The 27,822-nt window shown below is 36.7% G+C and overlaps 1 protein-coding gene across 2 annotated transcripts in view; it reads right to left on the bottom strand.

Annotated features, from left to right (window-relative positions):
- Positions 1–7,323: 7,323 nt before the first annotated feature.
- The window catches only part of PLEKHA7 (pleckstrin homology domain containing A7), a 167,568-nt gene continuing 147,069 nt past the window's right edge, over positions 7,324–27,822 (bottom strand). For both annotated transcript variants that reach the window (XM_062608894.1, XM_062608895.1), the window contains 11 exons: positions 24,189–24,297; positions 22,838–23,076; positions 22,217–22,405; positions 21,978–22,095; positions 21,088–21,167; positions 20,518–20,718; positions 17,312–17,464; positions 14,688–14,821; positions 13,721–13,863; positions 10,570–10,678; positions 7,324–8,863 (listed from right to left, as the gene is read on the bottom strand). In XM_062608894.1, the coding sequence (XP_062464878.1) occupies positions 10,581–10,678; positions 13,721–13,863; positions 14,688–14,821; positions 17,312–17,464; positions 20,518–20,718; positions 21,088–21,167; positions 21,978–22,095; positions 22,217–22,405; positions 22,838–23,076; positions 24,189–24,297 (1,464 nt within the window). In that variant the 3' untranslated portion in view covers positions 7,324–8,863; positions 10,570–10,580. The remainder of the gene's footprint in view (positions 8,864–10,569; positions 10,679–13,720; positions 13,864–14,687; positions 14,822–17,311; positions 17,465–20,517; positions 20,719–21,087; positions 21,168–21,977; positions 22,096–22,216; positions 22,406–22,837; positions 23,077–24,188; positions 24,298–27,822) is intronic.

Below are 27,822 nucleotides of genomic sequence, written 5' to 3'. Positions count from 1 at the left end.
TTAGGTTCTTCTAGGTGCAGCTGCTGCCTTTTATTGCCTTAAGGGCCATTACCAAATTAAGGCATGAGCTGCAAGATGCTGCATATACACTGACACCTCTGCCTTCTGTCCTTGAGCTCTCACAACCTTTCCTTCTGCAGCTGCTCAACATCCATGTGGATCTCTGACCTTCCCCAGCAGCATGCGTGCAGTAACTCACTTTCAGGAGGCAATGAAATCCATTGCTGCAGACTCGCTCTGCTGGGCTGAGGACCCTGCTGCTTTTCCATTAGCCTGCAAGGGCACAATAAAACGTCCCCTTAGGGCTTTTCTCCATGCTGGAACCAACCTGGAAAGACCCAGGAGAAGCAGACCCAAGTCTGTTTCTGTGTAATATTTGTAAACATACTAATAACTTGCTAATTTAGCTGTGAAGGAGCCTGGCTAAGAAGCTTCTCTGTATATAAAGGCTGATCAGTTCAGTGAAGTAAATGTTTTCATTCATGGTCAATTTTAGCAGTGTTTGGTATAATGACATTAGCAGCAGTGGCAGGGACAGTAGCAGAATGGTTTCAGCTCTTGTACTTGTCAGAGACAGAGAACACAGGAAAAAAAAGTTAGTGTCACTGGTTGATTCTAGACAGCTCTTCACTTTTTCAGGCTGGTATAGAAAGAGCTCCCAGAGATGACAGCAGAACACATAAGCAGACATCAAATCCTGAAGAGAGCAACTGTATTTGTCTTTTCAGATTAGATTCAGCCACTGAAATTCCTCAACTCAAAGACCAGCTTATTTCCATCTCAATAGAAAGGCAGCAGTCTGCCTGTTCTGCATCATAGGAAACACCTGATGAAAGTTAGTGTTTGTAAACCATGCAGACAATTTACATATACAAAGGCCAGTGCAGGCACATTATCAGTGCTTGTCTTTGCAAAACAGAAACCACTTGAACAGGTCACAAGCCCCAGCACACCTGTCCCCCTTCCATTTGCCCTGGCATAGGAACCCCTCAACTCAAGCACCATCACAGACCACTGCCCACGGGGTCCTGCAGTCACAAAAAAGGCTGCTAAGCCAGGCAAAAAGGGATTCACAACATTGTACAGGAATTCTTCAAGGCCAAGAAAACCAGGTCTATAAGTTGCCCTGTAGCTTTATGCAACTGCTTTACAGTTTACTCTCCCTTTCTTCCTGAAGAGGAGGCTGACAACTTGATTCCTGAAAGCACAATTTATAGGCCAGCTTCAAAGCTATAGGTCCTTCTAAGGCTCTGGTTGGGGAATTCACATCAAAGGAGACATGCACATGTTCTGATGCCAGAGAGGATGGTTGGTAGAAATCTCTGTGGATTTGCTACAGTCCCCAGTACAAGGATTAAATTATGCACTGAAGCTGCCTCTGTAAACTGCAGGAGACAAAGAGAATAAGTGGCAGTGCAATAACTCATAATCAAAGCCTGGCACAATTATTTGCATCAGCTTCTTGGAAGCTGTCAGGGAATTAAGAGCAGGGACATGTCCCGAGGTACCTTCACTGAAGGGACAAAGCAGAAGTTGGGTTTGTCTGCTTTTAAGACTGCCACCTCAACTGCACTTCTATTGAGAAAAATATCTGAGTGGTACACAGATGTACAGTATCCCAATAGGTAAAGTTTCCTTAGTTTTTACACAGCATGAAAGAAACAAAGTACTTCTTATTGACTTAATCTAATTTGATTTGATTTTGATGTGCAGATGCAGAATTAGGTCACACAAAGTTTGTGCTATTACCTATCCAAATCCAGTACCATTTATGGTGTCCATAGCTCAGGAAGATTTAGTTGAGAAGAAAAAGTGAAGAATGAGAAGTGACACACATCAGAAGAGGCTTTTGTATCTTCAATCCAGCAATCCAGGGGCTCATATTAAAAGAAAAAAAACAACAAAACAAAAAACACCAAAAAAAACCAAAACCCAACAAAACCAACTTCCTTGTTTTGAACTTTTTCACAGCTGCCCACCCTGACCTGCAGAGAAATTCTCTCAAACCATTACCGTAAGTAGTGTATAATAAGTAAATTTTCATTGCAAGTATATCAAGCTGCATTAATGACTGCAGAAAGGTTTGATAACCTGGTTCCTTTTCAGCCTTGTATTTATTGCTAAAGCTTTAAAGCAAATGCAGGTGAAGCTTTTCATCCTTAACTGGTTGGGGCCAAGCCTCCTTTCCATGACACCCTCTAAGATCTAGTAATTGTCATGTGTTTGTAAGGATTCAGTAGCAGAACATCTCTTTCCAACTTTTTTTTTTCTTGTCAAAAAGGCTTCTTAACATAGTCATACCCAAACACGCACACAAACTAAAGATCAAGCTTATTCAGTAGTCAACCGACGAGGACATTACCGATACTGAATAAAATCTGCAGATAAAATAATTTGCCAAGTAACTTCTAAACTGGGTTCAGTGAAGGTAAGTGAAGCATCCTCAGGCGCACATTGGGCCTTGAGAAGACAGGGGACACAGCTACACTCACAAGCTGTTGCTCTCTTTTACCCGAGACTCTCAGCCAGGTTAGGACTTGGGAAACGAGCAGAGCAGCCAGTTCTGCTGCTCATTTCAGCTGTGGTCCCTCAGCTTTTGTGTGTCCTGTTCTTCAGCACCAAAGGAAAAGAGAATGGGCTCAATGTGTGTGCATATGTGCTCACAGCCCAACACATACACAGACACCGTACAATTGTGCTGAGCAGAAGACAAAATCCTGTTCCATACTGGGAGCAGATGATGCTCAAAGGCACAATACAGAAGAAGCAGAGCAGAGACATAGAAGAACTGTCCGTTGTGAACTAAGTAGTCAGAAAAACCAACAATCCATATAATAACAAGAGACAGAATTAGCAGGGACTTCTTTAGCGTCAGCTGTTTCCCCTAGAGTGGTATAAATCACTGTAACTGTCACCAGCTGTTTCATTAGGGTTGCATCTTGCATAAGCCATCAGCCAGGGTTTAAAAAAAACTCCAAAAATCTTCCACGTCTCAAGAGATGAACCAGAAAACAATGCTAAAGCTTTTCTCAGTTCTGGCTCTAGAGAGAAAAATCAAGCCAGCCCAAACCCCTTGGCAGTATAACAGAACTGTGGCCAGAGGCTGCAGCAGGCCACACAACACCCTGTCTTGCACTAACACATCACAACCGCACAAACAGAAGCCCTCACTTGGACCAGGCTCTGTGCCAGGAGAACTGACCTTCACCACCCCTGGCACTGGTGCAAGGTGTTTCTACAGGGAAAAGAGAGTTTCACACATGCTAGCCATTTTCAACTGTAATTTGGCTTAAAAGAACAGAGCCCAGAAGCTGGCAACAGAAAAGATGACTGTCCCGTTACCAAAACACTACATTGAAGTCATCAGTGATTCCCTCCTTCACCCACTGACACTGTTAACACTCTACTATCTTGTGATTCCCATTCATAAGGTATTTTTTGTACTAGGATACCAGACTTGTATTCACACTTGCCAGCTGTTTCTTCTTCTTACCTCCCCTCCACAATTTAGGTCAAGTCCCTTTGTTAAAACATCTTGCTTCTGTCCAAGTCCAAGTATCCCAGCTTCTTCAACCTTTTTACTGTCTTTAACTTCTAACCACTGGACTGTTCTCCACTCTCACCCTCAGCCTTTTACTCAGTCTTGTTTGCAGATACCTCTCTGCCATTATTTCCTACAAACTCACTACTAACCTTTGTTTTCTTAATCTCTTTCTTCCTTTTGTGCTGCCTTATGCCATAGCTCCTTGAAAAGGCTTCTTCTAGTGGGCAACAAGAAAACATCATTGTCCTTCAAGGTTACATCTTATAGCAGTTATTTCATCAATAACTGCTCCAAAAACGCTGTTCAGTTTCTCAGGTGTTTTCCTTGGAGGCTGTTTTACACTCTCTGTAAGGCAACTGGGAGCACTGACAGGTAAATAACAAGTAAACACTGCACAAATGTGCACATATGCAATACTTTCTGGTTTTATTCACTTCTATAATTAGTACTTGAAGTTATTTTGCCATCTCTCAGTAATTTCGTGGCAGGCTTTATAATTTTACCTCTCTCTTAGGTTTACCTGTAGTTTAACATTCAAAGTATGGTTGTTGCACAGAATACCTCAACAGACTTGTATTAAAAATGCTCTTTAAAATTCCAAAGCTTTGAACTAAAGAAGTATCTCCAGAAGTTTTCATGGAAAGTTCATCTCAGTTGGTTCAATTCAGCTACAGTTAGATGCACCTTTTCAAATAATGGAAAAAAAAATGTAAAGGGGTCAGACCCAATCAATACACTTGTTCAAACAGAATTTCAGCACTGTGATGTGTGTATTTTTTGTGCTCTTTGTACTGCTCCACTATGAAGAAAGGTTGCTTTTGCTAGTAGAGGAATAAAAATCTTAGCCTTTTGAATACAGCCAAATAACCAATAGGAATGTTTACTGGGTGTAAAAAATACAGCGTTTTTTCATGTTTTTCTTGTGCATGGCTTTGTTCTTTTTTATAACTACGCAATACACAGACACAGAGACATGTATGCGGCACTAGCAAAACCTTTAAAATACTCAAAGACAGCCAGAAATCAAGAGGGGTAGCATCAGACCATGCCTTCTGTATCTTCCAAGTTTCAACACTAAGTAAATCTGGTCTTTCCTTCATATAACACCCAGGAGTTAATTGCTAAGATACTTGGGAAATTTGTGGTTTTACAGAGGAGAACAGACACCAATCTAAAACACATATACATACATTTAAAGATCTGGAGAGCAGAGGAGTAGATGATGCAGGTAGAAAATAAAGGTGTAAACAATACCAAACGACACTGGGAGGGCTCTGCTTTCTCGAACACCAGCCCAGGTCTCTCTCCAGAGACCAAGGGGTACCTGAGACCACCTCACTGGACCTTTAACAGTCTTTTGAAATAGCAGCACACAACTTCAGTTGTATCTTTCAGTACCTTTTAGTTCCACACATAAGGAACTTCCCAGAACAGAATCTATTAGTACAGTTGTTTCCTCAAAAACCTTTTTATCTAGTTGTTAGTTTGAGATTTTTTTTTACCAAACCAGTCTGGATGCCTCCAACTACTGCTGCTTGTCCAGTACTTCAAAATAAATAGCTTTATATAGATGCACAAAGACAAGCACCAGTGCTAGAGCCTACCAGGATTTCCCAGCAGTCCAGCAAAACATATGAACTCTAAGTTAACAGTACTGAGAAACAGGGAGGGGGAGGTTTGGGTGTTGGGCAAGTCCAAAAAGGTGAAAGCAGGGCTACTTAGGAGTATCAGGCTGTAGGTTTATAAACTGAGCTCAGCAGTAAAATCATAGTAACTGTAGTTGAAGAAATTGAAATCAGATGTATACAGGAAGTCAGTCTGCATCATTCTTGCTTGGTATAACATTACAAAACACCAATTAGAAAACAGTGCCTTCAAAAGAAGAACTGATGCTGCTTTCTAACGTGTTTCTGTTTCTTTAATTATAATCAGTCCCAAACACTTACACTGCTTAATAACAGAGGTGGAAAAAAAAAGAAGTTACTTTCAGGTCAAAATGATACTGATCTGCAAGTAGACATAAATATTAGAGAGTAGTGTTTACACCTACAAAAGAACCTTTTGATTAAAAGAAACAATTGAAAAAGGAAACTGACCCAAACCAAATGCTGTATGTATAGGAAAATTAACCCTCATTATTTAAAAACTACACCCATCCCTACAAAAAAGATGGATGTGTAAAATGGACTGGAGAACAGCATTTCACACATTTAATAAAAAGTTTTGGAAAAAAAATTATCTTCAGCATTTTTTTCCCAAATAGGGGATTACCTATAGACACAGACCAAAATCTTTAGAAAGACTGGCTTTGTTAACAATGTTAATGGTATAACTACGGAACTGTTGGAACGAGTCCAGAGGATCAGGGGACTGGAGCACCTCCCGTATGAAGACAGGCTGAGAAAGTTGGGGCTGTTCAGCCTGGAGAAGAGAAGGCTGCGTGGAGACCTCATAGCAGCCTTCCAGTATCTGAAGAGGGCCTATAGGGATGCTGGGGAGGGACTCTTCATTAGGGACTGTAGTGACAGGACAAGGGGTAATGCGTTAAAACTTAAACAGGGGAAGTTTAGATTGGATATAAGGAGGAAATTCTTTCCTGTTAGGGTGGTGAGGCACTGGAATGGGTTGCCCAGGGAAGTTCTGAATGCTCCATCCCTGGCAGTGTTCAAGACCAGGCTGGACGAGGTCTTGGGTGATATGGTTTAGTGTGAGGTGTCCCTGCCCATGGCAGGGGGGTTGGAATTTGACGATCTTAAGGTCCTTTCCAACCCTAACTTTTCTATGATTCTATATACGGCAAATCCTCCTCTTTCATGCAAGTTGGTATGAGCAGATTTTGTATGTGTGATCAAAGAAAATTAACATCTCCCACAGCCTGCAGAGCAAAAGTGCCTGCAACCCCTTCCCTTCCTTGTGAGGACAGCAGACAGAATTTGGAGGCAGTGGCTGCTGCAGTCCAAGATCCAATGGGCTGAACCCCTCACCCACAATTACGAGCATATAGGCTGCCCTCCTGCCTAACAAAGCTGCTGTACAAAGAATGCAGTTTCACTGAGCCATGCAACATGTGGTCAAAGGATCTTTGTGTGCCTGAGAAAGAGGACAAGCATGTCATAAGCAGCTCAGCTCTGAATTTCTGCTGCATGCATCTAAAGGTCGAGTACTCACAGTCTCAAATATTCACTCTCAAGTCTGGAGAATCACAGAAATACTTCTAACTGCTTCTTTACATTTTGTTCTAGAGGTTAAGTTTTAGAAGAATCAAACATTTCCACTGGTCTCCATCAAACTGGTGTAATTTGAGGGAACTGTTAGCATGTAAATCCCTGCTGGTCAGTACCCCACTCACAGACAGTGCCCATGCTACAGTGTGATGCCTCCAGGTTTTTGTCTGTTTTTAAACTGAAGTTACCTTGGGTACTTTATTTCACCAGAAACTAAAGGGCTAAGAATGTATCAGACAAACATACATTCCTATGAGACAGAAAGGACAGCACTGTATCATTATGTATAGGACACAACCCTGGAAAATCCTTCTATTCAAGAATAAAGACAGATTTAATCAAATGCTAAGAAACATTTCTAGATATAAAAAAAAAAAAAAGATGACACTTTGGTGTAGGGGGAACCTGATCCAAGTGCCAGTGAAATAAATGCAAAACCGGGGAACTTCACGAGGATTTGAACCAAAGAAGAGCAAAACGTAACAGCACAAATGACTCTGGATTTTCAACTATATGAACACTGCTAAGATGGCAGACAAGACAGAGGCAAAAGGAGGCAGTTATGTTAATATTTTAATCTGTACATATACCATTTTCCACACTGTTATATTTTATTTAAATTAATGTTTTCTTGCAAAATACTTATTTCTGCTTTCAAAACTTTTTATAAAGGCAAAAATAAATCATTATTTTGGCAAAACGTTCTGAAATTGATACTGGCAGTACTGAGGTAAAGTAGATTGCATTAGCTAAATACATGCGTTTAAGAATATTTCTGAGTATAGTGCTAATGTAATATGATTTGTCTTAAAGTCTGAATCTTGTAGGTCAATCGTTTTCAAGAGTTTTGTAGCTATTACTCGGATACAACAAATAAACAAGTTAATGGTTTCACAAAATACTGCAGAAGTATTTCTCAGTAATTTCTCATCCAGAGCTGAACTCAACTAATAATTGCATAACATTGGGAATTTTTTTCATGTCTTGCCTTCAATGCATGCACAAGTTTCAAGTAACATAGCTGCAGCAATTCATTTAATCTTATTTTCTCCTTAGGTAACTACCTCACCCTTTGCTCTGTACAGAAGTAAAACACTGAATTTCAAAGTCTGGCAAAGTTGAGCAACAGGTGACCATACATATGAAATTAGCGGGTGCCACATTACATTAGTTTTGCTGTTTCCAGAATAAATAGTAGTCAATACATTATACTGTAATGTTTATTAAAAAAAAAAAAAAATCAAACGAAAAATATATATTTACTAGCAAAATGACACATGCTATTATTGTTTTTTCATTGCTTCACATATTTAATTAAAAGTTTTCTTCTTTCATATCTTTCCAAAGAAACTAAAATTTGCCAGCTGTTTGTTTCTTAGGGGTCCCAAGCACACTGTGTAGTGATACCACCAAGTTAATCATATGGGATCAAAAAAGGAAATGGGAGTTAAAACTGGCTTCCATTATGGCTTTTGTGGGAAACTTCAGCTATACAGTGGTTACCGATGTTTAGAAATTCAAGCTAAAAGTTCTTGCAATGTATTACTTCATGAGCAAAAGGGTGGGTGCTTAACTCTACAAAAATATTCAATCCAAAACACCCTTTTAGCAAATCTGTCCCTTGCATTAGCTCTACCCATAACCTACGAATGTGCTTCTAGCTTGTTCAAATTTTCTTTTTTGTTTCCATGAAACTTTACATTGTGCATCTGAGCCTGATGGGGAAGTAACAGCATCTTTTAACATCTACGCAAGTAGTTTCTCTTAAAATGAATTCAGCCCTTGATTAAAAAAAAAATAAAATCTAAAATACATTGTTCTAAAAATACATTGTCAGTATTTTACAGAATTTATTAAAAGTGCCTTTTATTCATATAAAAAGTCTGAACTAAACGAAAGTAAAAATAAAATTATTTGCAAATCTCTTCATTTTCCTAGAAAATCCTCCTATTATTCTCAATGTTTTTCCAGAAGAACATGTCATCAGCCGATGCGCATCTTCAAAGGTGGTAAAGAATCTCCTCTTCCTTCCACATGGTGTCACTAGGAGGGATTTGTTTTGAGTCTTACATCAAGTGTTCACTCACTGCTTTGGCTAGCATGAAGTGAAATAAAACATGGTTAAATATTCAAGTGAGCTCACTAAGCCAAGCAGTAAGCAATTGCAGGAAACATTTCTTTATTAAAGCCGCCTGCAGTTTGACAGAATGAACAAGTCCTATGGACATGTGAATGATTATCTTATGATGCCACCGATGCTCAAACTCCTGTGACCCCTGCATGTCACTGGTTATTGTAATGATTTTCTTCACATTTTTGCCTGAAGAAAATGTATGTTTTCATATATATATGTAAATATGTAACTATACACACACATGTATGTATATTTATATAGATATGTGATATATGTTTTAAACTCAGTTTGGAATCACAGAATGGTTGGGGTAGGAAGGGACCTCTGGAGGTCATCTGGTCCAAACCCTTTCTCAAGTCTAATACCCTGGGACCATATGGTTATTTTTCTGGGTTCTTGAGGCCACACATAGGTACCCTATTCACAGGCAAAGATCTTGAGTGATAGTGACAATCAATTAGCATACCCCTGGATATGAGTCAGGTGTTATTCAGACCTAACAAAAATGGTAGAATCTGGTTTTCAGAAAGATAAACTGAACCAGAAAAGCAAGTATCTATTTCCATCAAGCTCTGTAGAGGCTCCTAATGTCTATATACACCTCTTGATGTAAATTTATCTTTTTTTCACAGGCCCTGTATAAGGCAGGTCACTGCCTGTTTGGGCCTTCCTTGTATGTGCTCAATTTTATTTAGATTTTTATTTTTTACACAGATATTTGACTCAGATCAGTGACAATGAAAACAAAGGTATCTAAAGGTTAACGCTATTTGAGTTATTCACTCAATCAACCCTCTTTTCTACTTAATTTACGTTTTATCTTTTTCTCCAACATCAGGCAATAAAATTAGGCCCAAGGAAATCAGAAAGGTGAGAATAATTTCAAAGGAAACTATGGAAGCATGGTGAGTGCCTTAACTAGGGGCACACTTCACAGTCAAGTATAATATTTACAGGTTTTCCTAGTTCAAAGAGAAAAAAATCCTGAAAATACTACAGGGAAGAGAAGATATGCTTCTTTTATACAGACAATGAAATTATCACAATTTTAATACTTGAAATGGCAAAGTAACTTGAGGCAAATATCAAGTTTTCTGTTACACAATTCAATGAAAACCATATCAAAGGCATAAAAAAGTCAAATACAATATTGTAGAATTAGTTACAAAGGGCCAAATTTTCAGCTCACCTCAATTAAGACTCCGATGTTAGTTCATGCGTAAGATAGCAGTTCACTACTGAATCCCCTCCTTGTATGAGTTTGCACTTTGGATTCATTTGAGCAGCAACTGTATATGCCGCACACAGGCAAAAATACCTATGCACCACTACATTAGCCATAGGAGTCACAAACACTAGCCACCGGAGTACAAATGCTGCTGAAAATCTGGCCACATGCTACTGAGAGTACAGATGTCTCTTTCCTTCACCACAGTAAGATTATGGAAGCATCTTATCTGTAGAGTGACAGCAGTTATTTAAAGACTTTATCAGCCCATATCATATGTTAGTTCATTAGAAGCAGTATTTACAGTAAAAGGTTTCTGAAAAATAGATGCATGCGTTCATTTGGATCTAATTTAGGTTTAGTAAAAATGTTAAAATTTAGCAAGCCACAGCAAAGGCACAATGGCAAATCAGACATGCCAAGAGCAGTTAGTTCTTACTTTTAAGGTGTTTAAACAAATGTGTAGTGAAATCCATTGCTTAAGGGGGAGTGAGGTGGCTGTGGTACAGAAGGTGAGGGTGCTTTAGATGGATAGGTCAACTGCTGAGCTAGAAGGGATCACATACAGGAATTAGACTGCACAATCAAACATTCATATTATAAATGGAGTGACCTTAATTTTCTACCACATGAACAGGAAACCTGATTAGTAACACAATGAGGTGTTACACTATTATAGTTACATGGAGCACAATTTAAACAACCACCTTTCTACCTCCTGTTTTTTTCTATTACTTGCATAAGTTATGCAAATAAACATTCCTGTTTGATGATAATATGGACAATCTATCTTAAAGGCAAAGTTTAACTGGAACATTTTAAGGCACACAACACTGATATACTCCAATTCAGCCCTGCTTTTAAAACTGCGCTTTTGGAATAGCACCTATCTTTGCTAATTTGATTTCAAGATTTCACTTGAGGTTGTACAGCTTTTCAAAATTTCCACTGTTATATGCCAATGAGCAGAAATAAAAAGAATATATAGAAAAAATACAAAAAAATTTACATATTTTGCTTAGTACAGTGCCTGATACAGTAAATCATTTTCAGGTCTCAGATGAAACTGCAGGATAAAGAATACACTGATTAAAACTATCCTTGTTTATAAAAATGAGTAATGGTATAGTGTTTAAAGACAATAACCATAAAACTAAAGCCACTGAAACTCAATCTTAAATCCTGCTTTCACATTTTGGAGGGCCAAAGGCAAACCTAATTCCAATTTAGGAAATCAATTCTTGATACTCCTGCATTTGATTTGAATCTTCCAGATTCTTGGCATGATTTCCATTTAGGTGGTTGATTTCTTACTAGGAACAGAGGAACTCTAAAATGCTACTTTACAAGGACTAGATAAATGTACAATTTATATTAAAAGATTTATATTATCATAGTATCTTAACATAACTACTTCCTCCTGAAAAATGGGAAAAGTTAAGCTTCACAGTGCTTCTTATAAGCAAATCTTTGTAAAAAATGTAGTAATTAGTTTTGGGTATTCAGATATGGTCTGCTTTGTCAACAAGGAGCATATGACAACCCACACTTTAAAAATCAAACTGCAAAAACAAAAATGTGAAGGAATCTGTGAAATTCAAATAAATGAGAATGTATAATGTAATGTGCAAAGCATCAAATATATTTTCCTTTTGATCACATTAGATCATCAGAAAGCAGGCTGTAACTAAAAAACCTGAACTCTTTTTATGGTTTGTATATTTTCTACCAAAATCAAACCACTGTGGGTTGTATTTTTTTTAGAATTCTTTGAAAGGTGTTTGTTTTTAAAGGAGTAAGTAATAATTGAAATCAAAATGAGACATGCTACAAAAACTGAAGACCTGAGACACAAGTGTGACAAGGGACATTGTGCATGCACATAAAGGTTTCTGCTTCCTTAAAGAATCAAACTGGCCACTATGTTAGGGTTTTTTAAGCGTCTGAAAGGATAACTAAAGAATTAAGAAGATTCCTGTGCTTATGGATACCTAAGAATATCTGGTGATCACACTTTTGAAATAATTACAATACAAAAATGAAAGTATTTACAAAAAAATCTGTAGTAAACATAGCTACTACATTAGCTATACAACATAAAAAGATTAAATCTACTTTAGTAGTGTGCAGTTATTGCAACTTCATGCACACCAGAAGCAGGTTAACTAGCCACAAGAAGACTGTTTAGTGTGGCAGGCACTCTGCTCCTGTACTAACACAAAGGAAGAATTTCAAGTATGGTCAGCATTCATACTGGCTGATTTGGATTTTGGTGCTACATTTTCCCAGTATAAGCTAGAACTCATGTGGCAAAATGCTGCGCTGGGTCATACCTCATGAAACACAAAGTCCCACTCCACAACCAAGGAGTGTGAGTCTGTTACAAGGACCTGGCTTCTAGAACTGGGACCAGATTGCCTGAAGAGAAGAGTTTTGAAACAGATGCCTGACTATCCAAAAAGTTATTACTGAAATGCTCCCAAGATTCTACAATTCTGGCTTTGTTTGCTTGTTTTGGGTTTTTTCGTAATGTCTAGTTTCCTCAGTGAACCATTTTATCCCTTTCAGTCAATTACCCACAGAACTCTGAAGTCTCCAGATGTATCTTGAAATTGATCCCTCAAAATCACATTCCCCTCAGATTTAGCTGCTACTGCATCCGTGAGTATACAGCCACTATCAATCAACAGTCTGTTACCACAGATGCATGTTATGCATCTGGATATTGGAATCATCTGTCTTTAATGGGAAGGCCTTAGGGGTTTCTGTGGCAAGTGCCGTAAGTTTAAACTGACAACTTCAGATGAGAAATGTGCGTATTTTTTCTCCATCATAGTTGAAGTTTCCATTATTTCCATTCTCCACCAGAACAGTGAACTGTGCCAGTTATAAATGACCAGTCAGATACTTGCTAGAATAGCTGCTGCATGTATTACTGTGTGATACAAATCTCTAGACATTTTTTACTTATTTCAACTGTAAAGCAATCAAGAGTGAAATTATCACTTTCAGTAACATTTTGCAAAGGATCTATTAATTTCCAGGCATCAAGCAGAATTCATGAATGGCGTCTTGCTCTGACCTCTAATCCTGGACACCGGACAGAAACATGTCAGTACCTATTTTACAATGTCTTCTCTAGCCTGTTGTCTTACAGCTCAAGCTGCAAATGACTGCACTCTAATCTCCATCACCACACCAGGGAAGCCTTCTGTTAAAAAAGTTTAAAAATCCCTTTGTCTTGATTTCTTTAAGTGACAGTTCAATTTACTTTTTAAAAATGAACATAGAAATATTTAATATATTAATTAATTGAAATTTATATTTTAATCTTATTAGTAAGAGCAAGTTTCCAAGCTCTGAACTTACTGATCATACTGGCTTCTAGATATGTAGATAGTACACATCTTCGCTTTGTCTACTGGAGGCCAAATACTCAATGTAATTCTTTCGTTATCTATACACACTTTTCACTATTTTGAATATGAATGACTGAAAGTCTCTCTTTCACTAGGAGTTCAGCAACAACCCCACACAACTTTAGAAGCTGGTAAGAAATAGCTGTTATTTTGTAGATAACTAAGTATTACCTGCCACCTCCTTGCTCCTCTGAGAGGCTTCAGAAGCCAAAGCGTATGATATGGTAATGATGCGCTCCTGCTCTTGCAGCTGTGAATCTAAATCAACCGAGTTGTGTTTGTCCTGGGCAACAGTAGGCTGTAGATTGTGCATACTAGTGGGAAAGTGCAAAACAACATTAACATTCACAAACATAAAAAAGAATCTACCATGCAGATGAGAACAAGCTTGAACTCATACAGCAGTTTTCAGATCTCATCTATCAAGCTCCGTATTTTATTAACATTCTCTAAAGCAGTGTCAGATATTGTATGTTAATGACTACAGCAGAGACAAATGATGCAGACATTACACATTCAGTCACAATTTTTGCATAGCCTTCATTACACCTGAAAGTCCCTTGTTGTAAATACGGTGTTTACATGAAAGCACTACCAAAAATGCTATTTATTTGAAGCTGTTAATAAAAGTTCTTTGTAGTGCCTGGAGGAGAATGCATATAACCTGGCTGTCCTCAGGCACATCCTCTTTAATTGCCTTCCAAAGAGACATCAGATACTTGAGGTAATCAAATTCTTGAATGTTTTAGCTGACTCTACATTAGCTGTAAGTAGCCAAAAGTGTTCTTTCAGAACTCCAGCTCTCTGGAGACAACAGGAACTTGCTCTCACACTGACTTTTATTCTTCTTTTGGCCAGATCTGGCCTTTCCTTCCTCCTTACCAGTTGTTTGGTAAGGACTTGCTACTATTTTAGCATGATCTGAACAAGAAAATGGACACTTACAAAATTTGTCATGATCTCTGTCACCCTGTTTTACAAAGGAGCTTTAAGTATACTATGTAAATTCTGAGTGCATTTTCTAAAAGCCACGTTACACTTAGATGATCCAATAGGAATTAAACTATTGTATGAAGTTAGTTCCCAATGTTTAACACCAGGCACTACATAAGATTTGGGAAAAACACCAAAACCCAACCTTGATTTAGTAAGAATATTCTTTATCTTTTCTGCTTTACGCTGCCTTGCTGCCAGTTCTTCTGTAGAAAGAGGCTCTTCTGGCTCTAGTTCAACATAGCGTTCTGGAATTGCAACCTTCTTGGGTTTTGACAACTGAGGAAAGAAAAAAAAAAAAAAGCATCAACTTTTTAATAATAAAGATTTTTTTAAAAATTGAGATGAATTCTCAATTTTTTTAAGGCATGGGTTTTCACAGTCAGTACATGCACCTGATGCTAAACATTCCCTTTAGATATGAGCTGCTGCGCTTTTAACAGTGTCTTTTACCTCTGATTCATTTTACTTTAGAAGAACAAATATTAAAGGGATTACAAAAGAAATCAGAATCAACAAGGAACCCTTCTTCAGCTGAGGCACAGAGCCCAAAGTTGGAAACTGCCTAAAGCTGTTACAGTACAAAGAAGCAACCACTACAAGACTGACTGGACAACCTGAGATTTTAATGTCATGATATTTATGTCATGCCAGCAAGGACTTCCTACAACTGAACAGAAGTATCAATTAGAGTTTTAACCAAGGGTATCATTCTTTTGAGACTGTATAATCTTCTTCTATGAGCAGCAGAGGAGGAAAAAGGAGGGGAAGGGAAAGACAAACAGTAATTTGCAATCATCTGAGGAAATACCTGGACTATAAAATCTGAAATCCTAGGTATTCAGAAGTTGCCTAGGAAACTGACCCAGAAAAACACTAACACTGTGCAATTTTAACAACATACTGCATACATAGAATCCTGTAGATTGAAAATTTTAATATGATTACATTACAAAAGCTAGCAACAAGTTTTTGTTAGGATCAGTTTCATTGTGGGAAAGTTTTGTTACTCATAACAGAACTAAATCACCCAATGCAAATTCAGTTTACAAATGGACTCTGAAGACTAAGTCTTATTATAGAACATACTACTTTTGAAAAGCACAAACAGAGCATGTGTGAATAAAGAAAAGTAAATAAATGAGAACCCTCTTGTCCTCTTTGGATATTTGTTGGAATGCTCATGAAGTGACAATTTCTCAAAATTCAAAGTTTCAAATAAAAATAATCCTAAATTTTTCACTACTGATTTTAGCTCACATTAATTCAATGGCATATGTAAAGTGGTCTGACCTAACCCCCAGTGATTAGGCTCAGTAATTTGCAGGCAATCATAGGCCCAAAGCACACAATACAGTCATGCGCCCTCAACCACATTAAAACCACAACCTCAAATTTTTACACTTCTTTCTCAGTAAACCCAAGGCTAATGCTTCCTGAAAAATCCTGTATTTCCACTACACTTCCTTACTTCCAAATCCAACTCCCCTCCAGAGCTCTGTAGATATATATAATACATATATATATGTTTAAAACAAATTTATATAACTATCTCCATACTATAAATAAGCTAGATCAGGTCATCCTGCCACTTCAAGAATAACAAACTCGGTTACCATATGAACAGCAGATTTATTAGCTTTAAGGACACAACTGAGTACATTTCCGTATGAGACACAGAAATACCTCAGGTACAGAAATGTCTGTAAGGTGAAGAGGATGGGTACATGAAATGGAAAAGGAGACAACCTGGGTAACCTGAGAAAAGTTTTACATTCCGAGCTTCAGACTTGTTTCAGTTTCTCTGAAGTAGAACAGAAATGCCTATGAGCAAAAATGTTTCCTACTGTAGGCTTAAGGTCTAATTCAGATGTATGATGTGGTTCACATAGCCCTGCAGGCCTTCTGGAAAAAAAAATGTAATAGGAAAGTGCAACAAGGGAAGGCAATACAATGAAAGTATATTTTCAGTTTCTGAAATTTACAGGAGCACTGCATTTTCTCTAGAAAATGTACAGAGATTAACTGAAAGATACATTAATTCATAGAGATCAACAGCTAATTGCTCACAGATTCAACCTCTTACAAATCATAAATTGCCAACATCTTTCAGAAGAGTATAAGTGCTCAATAGTGTAATTACTATAATTTTACTGATTTTACACAATGCATAGTACCTACTGAAATCTTTCCACTTGCTATATTCTTTCTTTTCCACCAGATGGCTCAATCGCATTTCAAACAAGTAATTTACACCCGTTAGTAGTGCTGAAAAAGGATTACTGGCCAGAACACCAAGTAAGTAATTTGAAAAGATGACAGAAAAGTGTTTTCTGTTCTGAGCAGAATAAAGCAGCTCTCCCTCTTCTCTGCCATATTTTACTATCAGCATGAAGAGTAAGGTAGCTGTGGGGAACTAACTTTTCCTTCATTGCTGTTTCTTATTTTCAAATACTCTGGATGTTTGGAGGGTTTTTTTTTCCCCTATTTATTCTATTTGTATAATATTCCCTTACTTAATCACTTTTTCCTGAAATACATGTTTCAAACAGTAGAGCCAATGTTTCGATTTCTTCTGCTAAAACACAACATGAACACAAACCTGGCAGAAATTCTAAGTGCCAGGCTATAAATTTTTAATGCCCAAAAGACTCCTTTTAGTTCAAATTTCCAGCTAACTTTTGAAAGAAAAGAGAATTCATTGCCTAAAACTTTGAAAGGTTAATATTTTGGGGCATAGAATAGAGGGCAAAAAATTGTGACTGTTACCTCTCTGCTAATATCTAAATCATAGTCTTGAGGCTCCAGGTCTGTCTCTGTCACTGCTGCCGGCTGAACTTTTAACCATTCATTTTCATCCTTGTCTTCTCCACGAATTGCCCTCTCAAGTAACTGCAAATCAAATTCTTGCTCTCGTTTCCACTGGTAATAGATACAAAACAATTAACAGCATTCAACCATACTGCCAAATTCATCATTTAGCAATGTACATTACTACTGCTAAAATATATTGTTGAAAGAATCCACAGAGCAAACCCCTTAACTGACAAGAAAAAGAAAATACAACTCTTTTTTGGCATATGCAGGCAGGAAATTTGATATTTAGCTATGCTACACAGATTTTGGAGCATTATTTAATTTTTTAGTTAATGTTCAGCAGTATTAAATTCTAACAAATATATTAATCACAATTTCACATAAGCTGATTAACACGGAACTAACTACACAAACATTTTCGGAAGCCAAATGTCACTACAAGTGAGTCTACAGACTGACAGACTAATCTTAGGCATTCTAAACAGGCAGTGTAGTGTGAATTTGAATCACTACACTGAAATGGTATTTATATTGCAGGTTGAGACTTAAAACTTGAAAATTTTATGTATCTTTTTAGAATAATACCTAGTGTTTAAAACTGATAATATTGTATGTACTAGCATTAACTTGCCTTGAATTCAAAAATAAAAATTTAGTAATTTCTAAGCTCTTCTGACTTTACTAAAAAGCAGTATCTAACTACTTGCAAGGATAAAAAAAATCTTTCACATAGTCTTTACAAGGTAAGTCTGGAGCAATAATAAATTCGGAACATTAAAATTAAGCAGCATAATTTAGTTCCCAAATCATTGCATAGTAGCTCCTTCACAACTACACACAATGCAGCTGCATATAAATTCATGCTTAAGAACACTACCAACACTTTCTTATTCAAAAAATTAAGTTCAGTTGTAGCATCATTCCATCCAGCAGATCTCATCGGCTTTGCCATACAGATTTGAAGCATGGTATTAAAAGCAGTGGGAAAGAGAAGGGACAAAAAAGAACAACAACAAACAAATTACCCCTCAAGCATTTGAGGGTATCAATAACAGAATTATAGAAGAATTATGTTTCTTTAAAGTATCTCCAGGATTTCTGCTACAAATCTTTTGCTGAAGTTTGAACTCCATGTGAAGTCCTTAGACTTCATTATGCTACCTGCATCAATACATCTAATTGAAACCTATTCATGCACAAGCTCTCAATATTCACTCAGAAGATACATATATTCCATTTATATTTTAAAAGTTAAATAGTTAAAAGGCAATTATATCTCAAAAAAATTAAGATTTTTTTCTTTACAGAATTCAAAAGAGAAAAAAATGTTTTCTCATACAAGTACTCCAAACTCATTCTTCTACTCATATTCGAACCAGGCCTGATTGACATAGTATATTTTAAATACACAGTATTAGTTTCAAGTTATTGTATATAGATAAGAAAAACATCAAACCATTCTTATGAAGCAGAATTTTTATTGGCTTTGATGTTGCAATTTTACATTAAAAAGGCATTGCATATAACAAATAAATTCATGTACTGTGATCAATACTTAAAATGTCATACTACACTTGAGAACTGACCAATTAAAAATTAAAGTTACACGTACAATGTATGTTTAAAGCAAATGTTACATACTGAGCAGCACTTCAATTATACATTTAAATGTTTGCCACTTTGGCTGCTAAATAATTGTAATGCTGTAAGTAATTGTGCTATCAAACATGCTTTTTGTGTATTGAAGCCCTACAGGTACAAGAGATGAGCTCTACAAAACATTGCTTGGGCTCAAAGATTCTATTTTAAATTTTTACAGCAAGAAAAAGACCAAGATGGCACCCAAATTTATAGATAAGGCGTTTGCCACAAATGTTAATGAGTGATGCAAAAATATTTAAATTCAACTTGTGTATGTTATGTAAGTCAGGAAACAGAAAAAGCTCAGATTTACTTCTAATTCAAATATGCAAATAAGAGTGATACCATATTTCTACAGGTTCCCGAACATTATGCGCTATCTTTAATAAATTTATGATCGCAAAACAGAAGACAAAATTGACGAATGCCTCCCAGTAGTGCACTCGTATTTACTGGGAAAGTAAATACAAATAACTGGCTGTAAATTAGTGCTACTGAGCAGTGGGAATGAAAGGCTGAATATTACAGGGTTTTTAATGCTAGCAGTTGAGGCACATACTAAATGCAATTAAGCCTGGTAAAAATTGAGTAGTCCAGTTAGAAATTTTAAAATAACTACAAAATTCTGCAAATTAAAAACAAGCAAACAAAAGAAAAAAAAAATAAAAGAGGCATTAGGTATGATGAGTGACAAATCTAAAAGCAAGAGATCTTGTGCAATGAATTAGGTAAAACAAGGTGATCATTCTAAAGCTCTAGTGGACCAAATAAAAAAATAATTTAAGAGACCACAGCATAAGTGCAATTACAGTACAATCTTGGTTTAGCACCAAGTGAGCGACTGGGTAACTTCACCAATTAGAATTGCTTTGGTTAGTATCCAAAATGTATCATTACAAACTTATCATCTGTACAGTATTTTACCTCAGAACGCAACAAAAATACTTTTCTTCAGCAGCCTAAATTTGAGCCTTATTAGAATATTCTACATTTTAAGCATTAAAGAAGAATTTGTATCAAACACATTAGCTCTTACATAAATTTCCAATCAGCATGATTAAAGTTGATTACACATTTATAAGCTTTTTTACAAAAACAAACACTACCTGGGTCTGGTATTACCACGACTATCTTGCAGCCTGATTTATGAATTAGAAAGAAAAATTCCCATGGTGTAAAAGAACATTCTAAAAGGCCCATTCCATTATGAAGGACTTTTAAAATTGTACAAGCTTCTTACGCTTTCTAAATACAATTCCAATAAAAACCAACCATGTCTCTGAAATCACTCAGCACACTAACCTCTGACCAACTTACCTGCTGAACCTCCTACATACACTGTAACTACTAGTAAGAAAAGATCATCTGTTACTCACTCTCTGAACTCATTTTATACTGTGTAACACTAATTTAATTAGACTAGAAGCATCACACATACTCAAGTGAAAGTGCTTGCTAGGAAAAAAAAAAAAGAAACATATTTTTAGTTTAGTCCTTTTAAGGCACATCTAACATACTGAGCCTATGTCTGCAGAAATGGGCCTGATGAAAGACCGAGATGAAACAGACTGCTTTTCTCCTTGGCTAAGAGTTCTCTTGCGTTCACGAACTAATGCCTTCTGATGTCGCTTCATTCTTTCTAGTTGTTCCTCTGCACTCATCTTGCCTCTTTGGTGGTCTCCAGAGTATAAACGTTCCAAGGCACTCTTTGGTCTTTCCTGTAGAAGTCACAATACGCACAAAACACATGTTGTAATCAATACTTTATATGAAGTATACAAAAATTTAACTCTTTATCCTACCTTATTACTAAATTAACCTGATTTTGTTCTTTTCAACCCTACATTTTCTGTTAATAGTGCTGATTTTGGTTCTAAACATTGTTTTATATGTCTCTTTCAAATGCATTAAGTTGTCTGTCTTCCCAATTCATTTAAGAAAGTAAAAATGGAGATTTTATTAGATCACAGGTGTTCGCCATCTCCCACGCTACTACAATCCCACTTCCTGCAGTGCAAAATACACTCTGGGCTTAAAAATTTATAATGGTTCAGACATTTGCCTACAGATGTTATTTTAAAACTTACCTTGGACCTATCCCTTCGAAGTGTTGCAAATGATGAAATGGTAGATGATTGGTGCAACCTGGTAGTTGATCCAGATAAACCTTTATCAGGAAAAAGAGAATGCTTTAAACCAAAATTACAGACATAAAGAAGTGTCAGATGTTTAAGTTGCTATCATGCTTTTTCTGCGACATTCTGGTTACTTTATTTCAGCCTAAAGTAATATTTCAGGTCATTATTGATCAAAATTCAGAAAGATATACAGTAATTTAGAAGGTTATATTACATGAGGTACGAGGTGAACTCAGCTGTACAACAGTAGATAAGCCATATAAATAATCACATCTATGAAGAAAATCAACCCTCAACATTCACAGGAAAGAAATAAGAAGAGAATGGCTAAGAAATTAATTTCTTTTCCCCAAGTATCCCCTCTATCCTCATTTGTGAAGCTTACAGGACTGTAGCACAGTGGGGATGGAATGTTAAGTCACATTTAGTGTCTGGGGCTATTGTACTCATATTCTTTATTGCTTTCATTTCAATGACAATACAAGTGTTTTTATAAAATACTTAAGTTTGTAAAAGATCACATAGAAATTATGAGGAAAACTCACTCAGAATACAGGAAACATTCTAATAGCTAATTTCATGGTTTGCTATGTTCTTGTTTTTTAAGCACTATATATTAAGTTGTTTTGCAGAAGTCTGGTTGTCTGTAACATTAAACCATTAAAACGAACAAAATCTGTAGACTTTCAAAGCATTGTATATTTAAACTAAAAATAATGGTCTGATGACAAAGACCATCTTCACAAACTCCTAGGAGAGAAAAGCTCCTATGCACACAGTACTATTAAAAATCAACTACAAGTACTGTTAAAAATCAACTACATAAATTCCTGGCTTACCACGGGTAGGTAATGTCTGGTATCTACTGTCAGAGCTTATTAAAACACTGGAAGGTTGGCTGAGGTCACCGCCTATTGTTGCCAGTTCTGGTTCACTCATGTACGAACGCAGTTCCACCTATACAGGAAAATACTCATCAGTCTTTGTATTTTACAGACAGTAATATATTTTATTATAGGTTCATACCTATAACAGGGTCATGCATCTTGTGCAGGTGTTTAGGTGTATGAGTGCTCACCCTGTAATCTCCATTTACATACTGTCCAAGTTCTCTGTCTCTTTTCCTTTCATCTGACTGACGCTTCAGGCCCCTCACTGATGTGTGTCTGATGACAGTGGCTTCTCTTGGGAGAGGTGGAACAGCTGGTGGCTGATCATCAGGACTGTACAACTGAGGGAGAGGAGGTCTGGGCGGTGCTTCGTCTTCCTGGTAACAGGAAAACACAGGTTTTTGGCAAACAATCTGAAAACAGTCTGGCATAAACTGATTGAAATTTTACTACATTATATGAGTTACTTGTGACTGCTTTAGCATGCTCTCCTCTAAACACACCAGCAGCTTGAGGTTTTAAAAAGCAAACAAGACCCAAGAAAGTAAACTAATCAACCACAAAGCATTACCAAGGAAGATTCTGTATTGGTATGTCCTAAACCAGCATATGGCTACTGCATAAAACTCTAGATTAGGGACATATCTCTTCTGCTGCAAGTGCTATTGCTCAATTTCAATACAAATACCTTAAGAGTCTCCCTGCTCTGCCTCCACAGTGTTTGCACTTTGTAACCATGAAACCTTCACTGTTTCTGCCAGATGTACCTGGAAATCTTGGGGAAGGAATCTCACAAGAGCAGTACTTACAACCTTTGGCTTGAGCTTAATTGGTGACTGAAGAGGTGGCTCGATTTTTTTCAGCTGCTGTGCTTGGTGCTGTGTTCTGGTCTGGAAATAAGGCTGTGGATACAGCCTAACCTCCAGAGACGATTTAACAGGACTGGGTGGAGGGCTTTGCGGAACTGAAAGTTTGCTATCTGCAGTTGCAAGGGAAGCTGGTAAGGAAGGCACTGATGGCTGAGAAAATGAAGGCACTATTTTTCTCTCTATGGGAGAAATATGCAAATGTGTTAGGTGTTGTTTCTTATCAATAATTTTCATAAGAATAGCAATTAACATTCTGAGACTTCATAAAATGGCCCTAATACTCTGCACATTGCTTTGATCACAAACAGGGGAGGGTGGGGGGGTTGATATAAAAATGTTTGACTGTCAGATTGCAGGAAGGGTATAAGCATCTTCTTGATGAGGATTCAAACAACTCTTTCAGGATAAATATAAAACACACACTTTAATATCATCCAGTAAAATTCCTTGGAGATGGTACTGGGAGGGAAGGAAGAAAAAGCCCAAGAGTCATATGACATCAGTTCATAGGCTGCATTTGGCCCTATGCCACAGATTCTGTATGATGTCTACAGATTTGGACAAGGCAAAACACTCATAGTCATACCTTAAATAAAATCTCACCATCTCAGAACTATTTTATCTCTGTATCTAAAAGGTGAACAAAGATACTTTAAAGTGAATTTACAGTAGGTATTAACTGTCTTGCTGTCCCAATGCTTAGGTCTTTTCTTTGAAACATAAGGTAATTGAAATGCAGACCGCACACACTTCTCCTTCCATAGTTGATGTTGTTGCTTTGCCCACCAAACACCTCCCTGAAAGGGGAGGAAGGGAGAAAGTAACTGCAACAACACAGCAGCCCCTGGGCAGAATGCAGAATAGATGCTATGCTGGTGTTAGCCTGGCATACGACAGAAGCTCTTTCTGAAACTTGAAGAATTTAGACCACTATTATTGTTCCCTATTGTTCCCTTTCTCTGGCTTGTTACATTTTTCTTCATCCCGCACCGGGGCGGGAGACGGACACGGACCTCGACTGTTGTCAGCTCGGCACCACTCACTGGGAGTGAGTGAACAAGCTACCTGACTGGGTTTAAACCACGACAAATATATAACAGAAAAAACAACTAAAAATCTCTTTGCCACCTCAACAAAATACCACCAAGTGAACGTGCTCAATCAACAGAGATTACTGACACTACCAATAGCAAAATTAGCTGGATTTTCTGCAGTAGAACAAACTTCTAGACTATTTGTGCAGACCCACAGATTCAGCTGCTTGTTTTTTTATGCTTTATGTTCTACTTACCTGGATTCTTGATGGAGTCTACTATGGTTTTGTAATTTGCTTTATTTGCACTCAAACCAGCTGTAACATCTTCAATTCTCCACAAGTCTTTTTGTATTTGTGTTTTCTCCTGATGGTTGTAGTAAAAGAAAAAAAAAGAAAAGGCAATTGTATCTCCATGTTATTTTATCATGGGTTTATCCTTTTCACACGAAAACCAAACTAATGTTTCAGAACTTACATAAAAACTTAGAAGTCTAGAAATCAGTTAAATAATTATTTTAAAATTAGAAATCAAAACGAAAAATCAACCAAACACCCACCACTAAAGAAAAAAACCAAAACCAACCCACCAAAAACCAAACCAAAACCAAAACCCATCAACAAACCAACATATCTTGCCCATAAAATTTATTAGAGTATTTTCTGAGTCTTGGAAGACTTCCTATGGAAGATTCAGGGAAAGAGAGACCTCTACGCCTTTTTCTACAATCTTATGCAGGCTACAAAACCCTAGTTTAATGTTTTGCACAAAATGAGCTTACAGAACATTTTCATTTGGATTTTGTTCTTAAATCCTATACTAACACACTTGAGACTGCTAAGGCAGCTATACCAAACTCAATATATTTAGAGGAAATGTCCAACATTAAAAAGGAAAAAAGTAAGTATAGTCACCCTAAATATTGCTGTGCACTTCCTTTTATTGGATGAAATATAAAACCAGAACTAACTCAGAAGAGCTGAGAAACTTAATTTCTTCTTATATTTGAGTTGCTAGGCCTACTGGCCATGATGTATTATAGTTTTAAACAATATACTGCTGCTGTTCCAGGATTTGGTGTCATCTTGCATCTTATTTGCTTTACCAAGATTTCCAGAAGGAAAGAAAGGGAAGCTCTGTTTACAGTCTGGACTCTGCCTTTGATTGCATCTTGCAGCTAGTGGCCTTGGCTACTGAAGCCACCACTTCAGTCAGATGTTCACTGCAAGCATCATAAATAGCTATTCTCATCTACTTCATCAAAGCCTGGTAATTCTGCTTTCAAAAATTTACTTTAAGAATAAACTTAGTAAAATCAAGAAAAAAACAGTATTATTAAGGAAAGCAGAAGGCAGTGAAACACTCCAGTTAAGAATTGCTTTACAAACTGCTCAGGAACTCTAGAAATCCATCACTTGCCATGAGTTGCAAAATAACCACTAATTAATCCTATAAGCCTGAAAAACTTCAGTAAAAGCTCTTACACCTCATAGAGCTAAGGAAGGCATATAAATTGCTTTCCACTTTCTGTCTTTGATCAGAAAATATGTTCAGCCAGGTTACAGATCAGCAAGCAGGGTGCCAAGAACACAAACATTTAAATGATGGAAAACATCATTTGCCTGTAGTAAACTCACTCGATAGATGGGATGTATCTTGAAAGATTGCCAGGATACAAACTATAAATTTGCACATTTCATTTCATTTTTCTGAGATTAATCATACTACAAGGAACCAAATGATGGATTTACAATAATCAAGCCTCAGAACTGGTCAAAAAAAAAAAAACAAACCCAAACCAGACACAACAAAACAACCCATGTGTACAAAAAAATCCTGCTTCTGAAACCACTCAGAAAATGTTCTATTAGTAATATACGAAAGACAGGATATCTTCTAATATTATTTCTTCCCATTAGTTAAATATTGATGCGAAGAGAATATTTTAGATCAAAAATGGACTAGATCTAAAAGATAAACAGATGAATTTGTTTTTAAATTACAAAAGCCAAGACTGTTCTTTACAAAAGGGTATAAATATATTTTATAGGCAAGCATTAAAAGGTAACTTGGAGAGATAAATTGATTTCTCTAGCTTCCTTCACATAGAAACATAATCCAGAATGATTTATAAAACAAGAGGAGAAACACCAGCTAAAAAGTTATCACTGGCAAAATACATCTGTTCATTTCAGCATGCTCAGATCCCCCCAACCCTTAAGCAAAAGACAGTGAACCTACACTTATAACCTAGATTTACTCTGACCAAGCTGCTTGAAACATTCAGTTTTCAACCTCTTAATTAATGCTATATAGAAACAACACTAACTGTTTACTACAGCAACTTGAGCCTGTAAATTTACAGAATTTTTAATAATATTCCAGGCAGACTGCATTTTTAAAAAATACAGTATGTATTAATGTAGTGCTGCTGGAAAATACTAGATAAATGACCTTGAGTCCACATACCCTTGGGCAGAGATTAAAAAACTTCTAATTATGGATACTTCAAGTGAGATGTTTTCGAAGGAATATAGTTTTAAGAATATTCAGTGCTTTCTGAAATAATTATCTTTCATTAATATCTCCAAAAAACTTACTCAGAAACACAGTTTTAAATCTTAGACAAACATCTATACATACGTACATATACATAAACATACACAAAACACACAATATGCACATGTTTGTGTGTGTGCATGTGCATTTTGTTAAAAGTATGCATGCATATGATAATATGAGGTCTTAATAAAACTAAATTAACTCGGTTAATTCACTGCATTGCTGAATCACATACCACACATCCAGTATTTTAAGCATGCTCAATGCAGAATGGGAAATTGTTCCTTTAATAAAGTGTATTTTGATTAAGCCTGTAATTTCCCTTTGTTAAGCGAAATAATTTTATACAGGGATGATTTTATTCTAAAATACCCCTGGGATTATTTGGAAGGACGGATTCTACAGCTGAGTTCAATTAACAATATTTTGGCTCTAGAAACTGAATGACTCCCCCACTGCCCATAATTAAATGAAAATGGACTTAAAAGCATGATGCAATTAAAAGTTTTACAGCTCTTGCTTTGACACAAAACATATATCCATTAATAGTGAAAATAAACAGACTTCAATTTGTATCTGATATTTATTGCAAATAAATAAATTTTAACTAGTGAGCTCTTCTGGTCAGGGTATTTGGAACAGTAGACTAAGATTTCAGCAAAATATATACGTTAGCTTTGTTCCTTATATTTTGTCATTTAAATAAAACTGTTCTGCTTAAACACAGGAAAAATTATTTGGACTATATTCCCTGCTTTAATAATAAAATCACCAGTTGAAAGCAGGTATGTAGAAATAATCTAGTGTGCCACATTCAGTTCAGCAAACAGAATAACTTAGCTTCAAACAAAGCTTCTTTGTAAAATTCAAAACTGAATAATTGATTTAAAACTGATAGGCCTTTCAATTACTGATGGCTGTTAAAACACTTATTCCACTTCACAAAACAATCTACAGAGATAAATCGTCCATAAATAGAAGAACATGACAAAGAACAAGTAATGACAATACTGAGCCAGTGACTGATGTTCTCAAAAATGGGTAAAGAAGCCAGCAACGTCAGATCAAATAAATGGAAGACTAAGAAGTCCTGCACATTGCGATAAATTAAATACGTTATCAATGTCAAGATGTCAGCATGTAATAAAAACATAATAAAATAATGACAAATTTGCATAGAGAACTTATGAGAAACTATTACATATGCTGCAAGATAGTTACTGCACAGCTCTGCTGTGACAGTGTCTGAACTTTGCAAACTACACTACATGACAGCTGAATACAGTGCAAAACTTGCAGAGAATTTCTCTTAGCAGATGACAGCTTTCA

The sequence above is a fragment of the Pezoporus occidentalis genome, unplaced genomic scaffold (genome assembly GCF_034315485.1).
Source record: "Pezoporus occidentalis ecotype Australia unplaced genomic scaffold, CSIRO_AGI_Poc_V1 ctg131, whole genome shotgun sequence".
NCBI classification, from domain to species: domain Eukaryota; kingdom Metazoa; phylum Chordata; class Aves; order Psittaciformes; family Psittacidae; genus Pezoporus; species Pezoporus occidentalis.
The sequence above is the reverse complement of the archived record's forward strand: the minus strand, read 5'-3'. Positions and strand labels throughout refer to the sequence as shown.